General features: G+C 44.3%; 1 protein-coding gene across 2 annotated transcripts in view; it reads left to right on the top strand.

The window, feature by feature from the left end:
- LOC124005212 (huntingtin-interacting protein 1-like) overlaps positions 1–11,760 on the top strand; it is a 44,047-nt gene extending 32,287 nt beyond the window's left edge. For both annotated transcript variants that reach the window (XM_046314243.1, XM_046314244.1), the window contains exons 21-31: positions 980–1,087; positions 1,424–1,560; positions 6,528–6,638; positions 6,793–6,851; positions 7,041–7,134; positions 7,399–7,499; positions 7,735–7,840; positions 8,832–8,955; positions 9,078–9,139; positions 9,341–9,458; positions 9,588–11,760. In XM_046314243.1, the coding sequence (XP_046170199.1) occupies positions 980–1,087; positions 1,424–1,560; positions 6,528–6,638; positions 6,793–6,851; positions 7,041–7,134; positions 7,399–7,499; positions 7,735–7,840; positions 8,832–8,955; positions 9,078–9,139; positions 9,341–9,458; positions 9,588–9,598 (1,031 nt within the window). In that variant the 3' untranslated portion in view covers positions 9,599–11,760. The remainder of the gene's footprint in view (positions 1–979; positions 1,088–1,423; positions 1,561–6,527; positions 6,639–6,792; positions 6,852–7,040; positions 7,135–7,398; positions 7,500–7,734; positions 7,841–8,831; positions 8,956–9,077; positions 9,140–9,340; positions 9,459–9,587) is intronic.
- Positions 11,761–12,460: the final 700 nt, after the last annotated feature.

The following is a 12,460-nucleotide window of genomic DNA, read 5'->3' as shown; positions in this document are numbered from 1 at the left end:
GGAACATTTCAAGAACATCTTTCACTTTCTTCAAGTGTTAGCGCTGGATGGTGTTTGCGATATGATGAAACTGGCTCTCATGAGGACCGCCACAGGAAAGGAAGACCCAGAGTTACCTCTGCTGCAGAGGATATGTTCATTAGAGTTACCAGCCTCAGAAATTGCAGCCTTAATATATGCTTCACAGAGTTCAGGTGACAGACACATCTCAACATCAACTGTTCAGGAGACTGGGTGAATCAGGCCTTCTTGGCTGAATTGCTGCAAAGAAACCACTACTGAAGGACACTAATAAGAAGAAGAGAATTGCTTGGGCCAAGAAACACGAGCAATGGACATTAGACCGGTGGAAATCTGTCTGTTGGTCTAATGAATCCAAATTTGAGATTTTTGGTTCCATCTGCCGTGACTTTGTGAGACACAGAGTAGGTGAACGGATGACCTCCGCATGTGTGGTTCCCACCGTGAAGCATGGAGGATGAGGTGTGATGGTGTGGGGATGCTTTGCTGGAGACACTGTCAGTGATTTATTTAGAATTCAAGGCACAATTAACCAGCATGGTTACCACAGCATTCTGCAGCGATACACCATCCCATCTGGTTTGCGCTTTGTGGGACAATCATTGCTGGTTGAGAGAATGCCAAGAGTGTGCAAAGCTGTCATCAAGGCAAAGGGTGGCTACTTTGAAGAATCTAAAATATATTTTTTGGTGACTACATGATTCCATACGTGTTATTTAGTTTTGATGTCTTTACTATTATTCTAAATGAGAAAATAGTCAAAAAATAAAGAAAAATCCTGGAATGAGTAGGTGTGTCCAAACTTTTGACTGGTGCTGTGGTAAAAATGTGTATTTTATTGTTCAAATACTGTGTTTTTCAGCATTACAGCCTTCAAGTACTTCATATAAAAGTGGCATATCCTGTTTATTTGTATATAGACTTTTATCAGTTTGACCTTTGACCCTTGTTTCTCCAGGTGTGTCGGAGCTGGTGCGGGCAGTGACCCATCTTGCACACCTGGTGGGCGACACCATTGTTCAGGGCAGTGCCACCTCTCACATGGTGCCAGTGGAGCAAGCGGACGGTGAGTGTGAGCTGTCCCTGTGTCTTTTCAACTGAAATGTGCACTCACAGGACAGGACAGGAATGCGCCATGATTTTAAATAAAGTTTGATTTGATCCATGTCTTTTAAAAACCACTACGCCCCTATATACATGTTAGAGAAGTACTGATAATGCGCAGACAGGCGTCGATAGCCTGATTCCCTATCTGTTTGTGCTGTCTGTCACCGGGTGCCGGCGTTGGGAGGACGGCACAAACAGATGAAGGACCAGGATAGCAGTTAACCCACTTCCTCTAAGTCTCCGTACTGTGTGTGCATCTCTGACCGTCCTCTCTGTCCCCCGTCTCTTTCCACAGCGTTGTCAGACAGTGTGAAGGCGTGTGGGGCTGAAGCCCTGGCCCTGCTGGGTCAGATGAAGGAGCAGGAAAGCCTGGCTACGGCAGACAGTGCAACGTTGAGGGCAGCGCTGGATGGCATCCTGGCCACCGCAGAGGTCAGTCCAGTCTTTATGGTCATACAAGTTTTGTTGTTATTGCTTTATTCTTAAGAGTAAAACATTGTAATTTGCACCTAAACTGTACTGTCATTTGATTTCATGAAAACATGAGATTATTACACAATTACTAGCGAGTTAAAGGGAGGAGGATGTCTCTGACGATGATACTGATGATACAGAACCATTGAAAGCCTCAGTCAGGCTGCAGGGACGGAGGGATTCATGGATAAACTAGAATAGGCTACATGTCCAGTTGCTCTTAAGGTGAACTACAGAAAGTAAACAATAAGGCTGTCATTAAACACTCATCAGAAGAATCACAATCGAAAAAGAACAATCACAATTTGACTACGTGTTCAAAAGATTTTTTAGCAATCTGTACTATACCTACTGGCAAGGATATCAATCTGTACTATACCTACTGGCAAGGATATCAATCTGTACTATACCTACTGGCAAGGATATCAATCTGCTTTCAGCCCTGGTTTCTAGCAACAACCTGCCGCTCGCAAAAAATCTGCGATATCTCTCTGTCTGCGTATCTCTCTGTCTATGATATCTCTCTGTCTGCGTATCTCTCTGTCTGCGTATCTCTCTGTCTGCGATATCTCTCTGTCTGCGTATCTCTCTATCTGCGTATCTCTCTCAAGAGGCCGACTCTGATCTTGTAGGTATTCGCCTGGTCGTAGAATTCGTCTCCCCGGGCGGCTGCCGGTTGGTGCCGTGTTATGTACACGTCTTCCACAACGAGCCGGTCGTAGGGGATCTTGACAATGATCCGATCCATGTTCTTTTCGGGAGTAAAGGGTTGTCTGTTATCATAAACAACATCATTTGGCAGGCTGCCTGCACCGGGGTTGCTTATTGTATTGAGGTTGCCCACTGCAAAGTAGAGTCGTGTGGCGTAATTAATTGCTGGGAGTAGCCTCTCTGTGTTTCCAAAGGAATGGAAGCCATATTCCAGCCGGCGTTGAAACCAACAGAAATGGCGTCTGTGCGGGCATGGATGGTCAGCTGTTGAGCGAACCAGTAGAGCAGCTTGAGACCGTGACGTGTATAGCTGTGGACAAACTCTATGGTTCTCAGTTCATTGATTGATTGGAGTTCTCTGATGATGGCTGAAGAGACTAGGAGCAGGGACAGCAACAGGAGGACAGAGCAAACCAGGCCTTTTCTGTCCATGGTGAATGTCGGTGTAGTTAGAATCTTGGCTGGAGGATGCTGGAATCTGGATGATCTGGAATGCAAATCTCGTCTCCAACTCACCATTTTATAGAATAATTTTGGTGTGTCACAACAGTACTTACTCAACCAGTTACTGTTATTGAGATGAGAAGCAATCTCTGATATTCTGCTGAAACTGCAGATCCCATGTTTATTGTCTTGGTAATAATGAGGGGGGGGGGAGTCCTATGACTTTCCCGTAAACGTAAGTTCCAGAAAATGTTAGGTCCAGGGTTCTAGTGCTGCCGTACCGCACCGGAGCAAAACGCCGCCACTACTCAGAATTTGGGTTGTTTAATAGTCTGGGTAAAAGTTTAGATCAAAGGTCAATCAATGTTTTGGCAAGATCACTTAATGATTAATTTGTATTCTACACAACAGACCCAATTTAATAGCATAGTTTAACGTTAATGTTAGACTACACTACATAACATAATTACACTACATAACCAGAAGTATGTGGACACCCGCTCGTCCAACAGCTAATTTCAACATCATGGGCATTAATATGCTCTCCTTTGCTGCTATAACAGCCTCCACTCTTCTGGGAAGGCGTTCCACTTGCTTCCATTCAGCCACGAGCATTAGTGAAGTCAGGCACTGATGTTGGACAATTAAGTCTGGCTCGCAGTAGGCATTCCAATTCATCCCAAAGGTGTTTGATGGGGTTGAGGTCAGGGCTCTGTGCAGGCCAGTCAAATTCTTCCACACCGATATCGACAAATCATTTCTGTATGGACCTCGCATTGTGCACGGGGGCATTGTCATGCTGAAACAGGGAAGGGCCTTCTCAAAACTGTTGCCTCAAACTTGGAAGCGCAGAATCTTCTAGAATGTCATTGTATGCTGTAGGGATAAGATTTCCCTTTACTGGAACTAAGGGGCCTTGGCCGTACCATGAAAAACAGCCCCAGACCATTATTCCTCCTCCACCAAACTTTACAGGTGGCAGGACGCTTGGCATTGCACATGGTGATCTTGGGCTTGTGTGCAGCTGCTTGGCCATGGAAACCCATTTCATGAAGCTCCCGACGAACAGTTATTGTGCCGATGTTGCTTCCAGAGGCAGTTTGGAACTCGGTAGTGAGTGTTGCAAACGAGGACAGATGATTCTTAAGTGCTACGGGCTTCGGCACTCGATGGTCCCGTTCTGTGAGCTTGTGTGGCCTTCCACTTCGTGGCTGAGCCGTTGTTACTCCGAGAAGTTTACACTTCACAATATCAGCACTTACAGTTGACCGGAGCAGCTCTAGCAGGGCATACATTTGACGAGCTCTGAAAGTCACTGAGCTTTTTAGTAATGCCATTCTACTGTCAATGTGTCTATGGCGATTGCGTGGCTATGTGCTCGATTTTTATACACCTGTCCGCAATGGGTGTGACTGAAATAGCCGAATCCACTAATTTGAGGAGGTTTCAACATACTTTTGTATGTATAGTGTATGATGTAGCATGTTAACACAATCTGCTCGTATATTTGCTCAAACAGTAGAAGATCTGAATTCATATTCCCATGAAACTGATTGAGATCAAATGGTTGTCATGCAGATGCAGCTTGGGCATTTCACCGATTAAAACCAGAGGAATTATCATTCACAATTGACAGTATGTATTTGAGCCGATATGTGTTGGTATAGGCAGATGATGCATTTCTGCATATTTTAAAATGGTATTATTCAATGGTCTACGTCGGTACAAACTTTGATTGAGAAACTAGAGGTCGACCGATTATGCTTTTTCAACACCGCTACCGATTTATTGGAGGACCAAAAAAGCAGATTTTAAATTTTGTATTTATTTATTTATTTGTAATAATGACAATTACAACAATACTGAATGAACACTTATTTTAACTTAATATAATACATCAATAAAATCAATTATGAAACGTTCAATTTGGTTTAAATAATGCAAAAACAAAGTGTTGGTGAAGAAAGTAAAAGTGCAATATGTTCCATGTAAGAAAGCTAACATTTAAGTTCCTTGCTCAGAACATGAGAACATATGAAAGCTGGTGGTTCCTTTTAACACGAGTCTTCAATATTCCCAGGTAAGCCGTTTTAGGTTGTAGTTATTATAGGAATTATAGGACTATTTCTCTCTATACGATTTGTATTTCATGTACCTTTGACTTTTGGATATTCTTATAGGCACATTAGTATTGCCAGTGTAACAGTATAGCTTCCGTCCCTCTCCTCGCTCCTACCTGGGCTCGAACCAGGAACACATCGACAACAGCCACCCTCGAAGCAGCGTTACCCATCGCTCCACAAAAGCCGCTGCCCTTGCAGAGCAAGGGGAACAACTACTCCAAGTCTCAGAGTGAGTGATGTTTTAAACGCTATTAGCGCGTATCCCGCTAACTAGCTAGCCATTTCACATCGGTTACACCAGCCTAATCTCGGGAGTTGATAGGCTTGAAGTCATAAACAGCTGCTGGCAAACGCACGAAAGTGCTGTTTGAATGAATGCTTACGAGCCTTGCTGGTGCCTACCATCGCTCAGTCAGACTCCTCTATCAAATCATAGACTTAGTTATAACATGATAACACACAGAAATACGAGACTTAGGTCATTAATATGGTTGTATCCGGAAACTATCATCTCGGAAACAAGACGTTTATTCTTTCAGTGAAATACGGAACCGTTCGGTATTTTATCTAACGGATGACATCCATAAGTCTAAATATTCCTGTTACATTGCACAACCTTCAATGTTATGTCATAATTACGTACAATTCTGGCAAATTAGGCGGCCCAAACTGTTGCATATACACTGACTCTGCATGCAATGAACGCAAGAGAAGTAACACAATTTCACCTGGTTAATATTGCCTGCTAACCTGGATTTATTTTAGCAAAATATGCAGGTTTAAGAATATATACTTCTGTGTATTGATTTTAAGAAAGGCATTGATGTTTATGGTTAGGTACACATTGGAGCAATGATACGCACCGCATCGATTATATGCAACGCAGGACACGCTAGATAAACTAGTAATATCATCAACCATGTGTAGTTAACTAGTGATTATGATTGATTGATTAATAGTTTTTTTATAAGATAAGTTTAATGCTAGCTAGCAACTTACCTTGGCTTACTGCATTCGCGTAACAGGCAGGCTCCTCGTGGAGTGCAATGAGAGGCAGGTGGTTAGATCATTGGACTAGTTAACTGTAAGGTTGCAAGATTGAATCCCCCGAGCTGACAAGGTAAAAATCTGCCGTTCTGCCCCTGAACGAGGCAGTTAACCCACCATTCCTAGGCCGTCATTGAAAATAAGAATGTGTTCTTAACTGACTTGCCTAGTTAAATAAAGATTAAATAAAGGTGTCATTTTTTTTTGTTGTTGCCAAATCGGTCTCCAAAAATACAGATTTCCGATTGTTATGAAAACCTGAAATCGGCCCTAATTAATCGGCCACTCCGATTAATCGGTCGACCTCTAGTGCTGACCTGACATGGTTGTGAAATTATCTGACATGGTTGTGACATCGGTCTACTACATTTAGTGGAAGTCCACACCCTGCAATCATACTGAGAACCTCAATGTCTTCATAATGCCTATTTGTGCACATTTAAACCAGGAGATGTCATCATGATAAGATGAGTCTCAGTGCTTCTTATCCTTTCAACAAAGTATGTGACCCGTGGAGGGGAAATCACAACACTAGAAGTTGACCTTCAGGCACAGGTCAGCTCCCCCAACACTCTTTCTCTCTCCCTCTCTGGTCTGTAGAAACTGCGTCCTCGGGGTCTGGAGCTGCAGCAGGGGGAGCTGGGAGATCTGGTGGAGCAGGAAATGGCTGCCACATCAGCCGCCGTGGAGTCAGCAGCCGCCAGGATAGAGGTAACCAGCTCAATTTGTGTATGTGTGTGTGTGTCACCATCATCACCAAGGAGGATCCAGGAAAAAACAGAAGTGTGTGTGTGTGAAAAGAACCCTCTGGTTTCATTTTACAAAAGGTGTCTAATTTCCTCTATTTGTTCTATTCCATTGACAGGATATGCTCAACAAGTCGCGTGCAGTCGACACAGGGGTTAAGATGGAGGTCAACGAGAGGTGAGTCTCCTGGACATGTCCAGTAAGAAAAGCTATTTTTTTTCCCGTCCCCTTTTTAAAACATTTCCATGGCGTGCCCTAATGAACACAACCCTGGCTTTGAGAATCACATAACTTTCAAATGAGTGAAACGTTTCAGATCAAGATGTAGAGCTGCCGAACTAATGTGTCCTCTATCGCCCCCCATAGGATCTTGGCCTCCTGTACAGACCTGATGCAGGCCATCAAAGAGCTCGTTCTGTCTTCCAAAGATCTGCAAAGGGACATTGTGGATAGTGGCAGGGTGAGAAACAGAAACCTATCATATGTGCATCATAATGTATAATAATATAATATACGGAGTGGCTGACTCCGCTATTGATGCAGAGATTAATGCGCATGTACTGTATTTAAATGTAGCTGCTGCCCTCTTTGCTGCCTATATAGCTTCTGCTCAGTGCTCCCACTGCTGCTTCCCCCTCATTGACATGGAGGGGGAAACTTCAGTGTTCCTAATGTTTTGCGCACTCAGTGTATATTCCAATATAATATATATTTGTTCCACCAGGGGGCAGCATCCATGAAGGAGTTCTATGTCAAGAACTCTCGCTGGACTGAAGGCCTGATCTCAGCCTCCAAAGCCGTGGGCTGGGGTGCCACGGTAATGGTGTAAGTAGTATCACACTTCTTCTTCTAACGTAACCTCGTATTACTGCACCGGAGCACTGTTACAGCAGTGTTGTTACTACTCTACAACACCATGGTATTCTGGAATACACTCATTTAGGCCACAGGTTTTTCCTGACTACACGACTCCAGCTCCTTACTGTATAGCCTATAACCGTTGAAATAGTAGCATGATGTACTACATTACCCATAATGCTCTGCGTAATGTTTCCCATAGAGATGCAGCAGACCTGGTGGTGCAGGGCAAGGGCAAGTACGAGGAGCTGATGGTGTGTTCGCATGAGATTGCAGCCAGCACTGCACAACTGGTGGCCGCATCCAAGGTGAGACGGTACTTCTTGTGTGGTGATATCAATCAATCAAATATATTTATAAAGCCCTTTTTACATCAGCCGATATCACAAAATGCTGTACAGAAACCCAGCCTAAAACCCCAAACAGCAAATTATGCAGATGTTAGAAGCACAGTGGGTAGGAAAAACTCCCTAGAAAGGCCAAAACCTTGGAAGAAGAGGATTCAGGCTCTGAGGGGTGGCCAGCCCTCTTCTGGCTGTGCCGGGTGGAGATTATAACAGAACATGGCCAAGATGTTCAAACGTTCATAGATGACCAGCAGGGTCAGATAATAATAATCACAGTGGTTGTAGAGGGTGCAACAGGACAGCACCTCAGGAGTAAATGTCAGTTGGCTTTGCTTCACCGATCATTCAGAGTTAGAGACAGCAGGTGTGGTAGAGAGAGTCCAAAACAGCAGGTCCGGGACAAGGTAGCACGTCCGGTGAACAGGTCAGGATTCCATAGCCACAGGCAGAACAGTTGAAACTGGAGCAGCAGCATGACCAGGTGGACTGGGGACAGCAAGGAGTCATCATGCCAGGTAGTCCTGAGGCATGTTCCCAGGGCTCAGGTCCTCTGAGAGAAGATAAATAATTAGAGGGAGCATACTTAAATTCACACAGGACACCGGATAAGACAGGAGAAATAGTCCATATATAACAGACTTACCCAAGTTCCTCTACACATAAACTATTGCAGCATAAATACTGGAGACTGAGACAGGAGGGGCCGGGAGACACTGGCCCTGTCCGACGATACCCCCGGACAGGGACAAACAGGCAGGATAAAACCCCCCCCACTTTACCATGTGGTAACTGAAACTGTGCATGTGTGCGTGAGACACTCACAACCGGATGTACATATGCCAACCTACATCTCTCATCACTTGGTGTGTCAACCATATCTCTACATGTGTTTAAGACACACCCATGTCCCATTCGTGTTGGTAACCCAGCCACTCTCTGGTCTGTTGGGCAGGTGAAGGCAGACAAAGACAACGCCAACCTGGGCCGCCTGAAGCTGGCATCCAAAGGGGTCACACAGGCCACCGCCGGAGTTGTAGCCTCCACCAAGTCCGGGAAGTCCCAGATCGAGGAGAAAGGTGAGTGGATTAACATTAGTGTGGCCATGGATTTACAGTGAGAGATCAACATGACTTAATGTTTTGTGACTGAATGCTGATTGTCTTTCTTTCTCTCTCCCTCCTATGACTGTGTGCTTCAGACACCATGGATTTCTCCAGTATGACCCTCACTCAGATCAAGAGGCAGGAGATGGACTCTCAGGTAAGAGGTGTGTGTGTGTGTGTGTGTGTGTGTGTGTGTGTGTGTGTGTGTGTGTGTGTGTGTGTGTGTGTGTGTGTGTGTGTGTGTGTGTGTGTGTGTGTGTGTGTGTGTGTGTGTGTGTGTGTGTGTGTGTGTGTGTGTGTGTGTGTGTGTGTGTGTGTTATAGGTCTAAGTAAACAGTGTTTTTGTGTGTGTTGTCAGGTTTCGGTTCTAGAGCTGGAGACAAAGCTGCAGAAGGAGCGAGAGCGTCTAGGAGAGCTAAGGAAGAAGCACTACGAGCTGGCCGGGGTGGCCGAGGGCTGGGGGGAGGAGGGTGAAGGTGCGTATGTGTGTCTCAACATGATTACTCAGAGGCACTATGGCAGAAATAGCGGTTGTGTGTGTGATTTCCTTTTGGCCTTTTGGTTGTGTTGAAGCCCAGTCTAATATTCCTCTACTCTTCTCACAGGTACAGGTTGAGGTCTGCTCCCCACCTCTCCTCCAACCACAAGACTGACTTCTCTCTCGCTCTGCCTCTTGCCTCATTTATACTCTTCAGTCTTTCTCTTCCTATTTATTTTTGAATTTTTATGAAAGCCAAATAAAAAGGTGCTTTTTTTAAATGCTCCTCTTGCTCCCGGTGGCCTCCAATGGGACAGTGATGAGGAGGGAAAGTGACGGGGGATGGATTGACTACCTCCCTGGCCCCTCTCCCTCCACTGTTGAGGAATAGCACACCTGCTGATGGATCCTTTGTCTTCTACCAACGGTTCGTTTTGTCCCAGTGGGAGCACCACTAGTGTGTGTGTGGAGCGACCAACCACGAGCACAAGTTCTTCACAACCAGACATCCTACAATGCATTGCACAAGGGCCAATCCCTCATCAGAGGGAGACTTGACTGATTGCCAGTTAGACCCCACCCCTTGCCCACCCAATGTCTCATCAGTGCAACAAAAACAGGCGTGTGTGTTTTTCTCCCACTAAACAGTTGTTGCGTTGTTATTCTAAGTCGTAGAGTTGTTGCCCTCGCCAGTTTTCTTTTCTCCTGGGTCCTCTTTTTTCCTCTCACTGTGAGCTTTTATCTCTCTAACCCAAACCCCGTCTGAGCTATATGCCCACTGAGATACGGACTTCTGCCTTTTCGCCTCCTGTTTTAAAGACCATGATGACTGTTGTTGTTGTTATTATTAGAGTTGACTGTTTAGACACCCAGCTACCCTGAGGATACACTAGAAATAGATCTGTCCCTGAAGTGAGCTCTGTCGGTTGAAATGAATGGGGTTTAGGTTCTCTAAAGACAGTAGTGTGGCGTGTCTGACCAGAGAGGACTGCTGCTGATGTTGAAGTGGTGTGTGATGCTCTGGGGCTGCTTTGAACCCCTGGTTGTGTTCATTAGGCACAACACGGAAGAAAACGGAGTGAATCTAAAAGGTACTACCTGAACGTGTCCAATAAGAAACACTTGTTTTAGTTTTCCTTTGCAAAACTGTATCCTACACCGTGTCCTATTGAACACGACCCTGATCATGCTGGACCGTTGATTGGCTGTGTGGCTGTGAGCTTCCTGGTCTCTGTAACGTAGCTGGAAAATGGACTTCAATAAGCTGCCATCTGATAATTTACTATTTTCTTCCCTCGAGGGGCTCCCCCACATTGATTTGAAAGGAATGGACTTAAGAAAGATGGTGGAGTGATGAGCAAGTAACAAGCAGAAAGGCAGGGAATTGGAATGCAGCCATACACACCCACACTGCTGGGTTCCCATCAGCTTCACCAGACGACGTAGCTGTAAAGCCTAGACAGAGAAACCTCCATCTGTCTGCAATAGCAATAACACCTGGGCCGTGTTCATTAGGCACCAAACGGAAGAAAACTAAAACGGGGAGTTTAAACCTAGACCTGTCCAATAAGTTACATTGACACAAGAGGGCAGTGTTTCACAGCATGACAGAGACTCGTCATGAATTCTCCACCTCTCTCTTGCTAGTGGACACTAGTGCTCTTCAATCTGGCTTTATGAAAAGAAATGGGAACATCGTATGTTGTCGAGTACACAATGAGTTAGGTTAGTAGGGTTTCATCCGGTATTTGTTTTCCTTTGAAGTACTTCAGCTTCTCTTGAGCTTGTCTGGCGCAATGGAACCAATGAAATAGTCCCAAATGTGCTTCAAAACACGCCCATCTGGCACTCCAGGCTCAATGAAAAGCAATGCAATTCAAAAATGTATGAATCCTATTTGGACCCAGATCTGGTTTAATCATAGCATACTTTCTCTGTGTGTGATGCTCTTTTGAGTTTCTCTTCCTGTGTGTCTTAATGCCCCTTTGAGTATTTAATATTCTGCTATGCTTTTGGCTGTTTTCTATAAAAAGTTGTGACACTGGGTATTTAATGACGATTTAGCGGTGTACTTCCGTCACTACTTCCTGGTTATTAACCTCTCACCCTTTGGTTTGTGTCTGTAGTCCAACCAGCTCAGCCAGCCTTTCAAACTGCCGCTCACTGTAGTCGATGAGAAACAAACAGTACTCAAAATAACATTTGAAATAATGTCTTTTTATGATATACTAAAAACTATGTATGTGGGTTTGTTTTATTTTTTCAGTTTTTAAAATAAATATTTCAACTCATTAATATGACCAAAGCTTGTTTGTTTAGTTATTTTGCTCACTTCCATGAGAACTGGTCAAGGTAAGCTGCTGCAATTTTTTCAGTCCTTGAAATTTTCATGAATATTTCATTAGTTCATATTTAATTAGTTCATGAACCCTTAAGTGATTAGGAAAATGTATCATTCAAATGATTAAGTGAGAGACTCGTAGGCTATTTCCAGATAGCCCGCCCCATTCCTCTTGTAGGACGCTATCTCATCATGTACTCTTTCTAAGGATTCTATGAGATGTAATGCACTGGGGAAAATGGGGATAATTATTATGACCCTTTTTAATCATTGTGATTTGTGATTGATACAGGAGCTGTAGGATGGATATCTGTCCCTGTACTGTCTAGCGTGGATTAATGTCAACATTTAATTATTGTTTAAATGTAGGAAGATTACCAAAATTCCTTCTGTGTGAGTTGTGCAGTAATACTGTTATATAAGTGTGATTAGTTGTGGCCCGGAACACTGTGTTGTTCAATCTCAAGACAATGGGACTAAAGGTAGATGGGGGGGGGGGGGGGTTGTAGTCATATTAACCCAGTATTTACCAGTGTTGTGGAGAAATGTCTCCCTCTTCTCAATAATAAGGTTTCTACTATGTGAGGGAGCCCACAATATCACAAAACAATTACATTGTGTCAAACCATATCTTTCATATCACTCAATCTATTCAGCAC

This window comes from Oncorhynchus gorbuscha, linkage group LG19, assembly GCF_021184085.1.
Source record: "Oncorhynchus gorbuscha isolate QuinsamMale2020 ecotype Even-year linkage group LG19, OgorEven_v1.0, whole genome shotgun sequence".
Classification (NCBI taxonomy): domain Eukaryota; kingdom Metazoa; phylum Chordata; class Actinopteri; order Salmoniformes; family Salmonidae; genus Oncorhynchus; species Oncorhynchus gorbuscha.
This window is presented reverse-complemented; position numbering and strand designations above follow the sequence as displayed.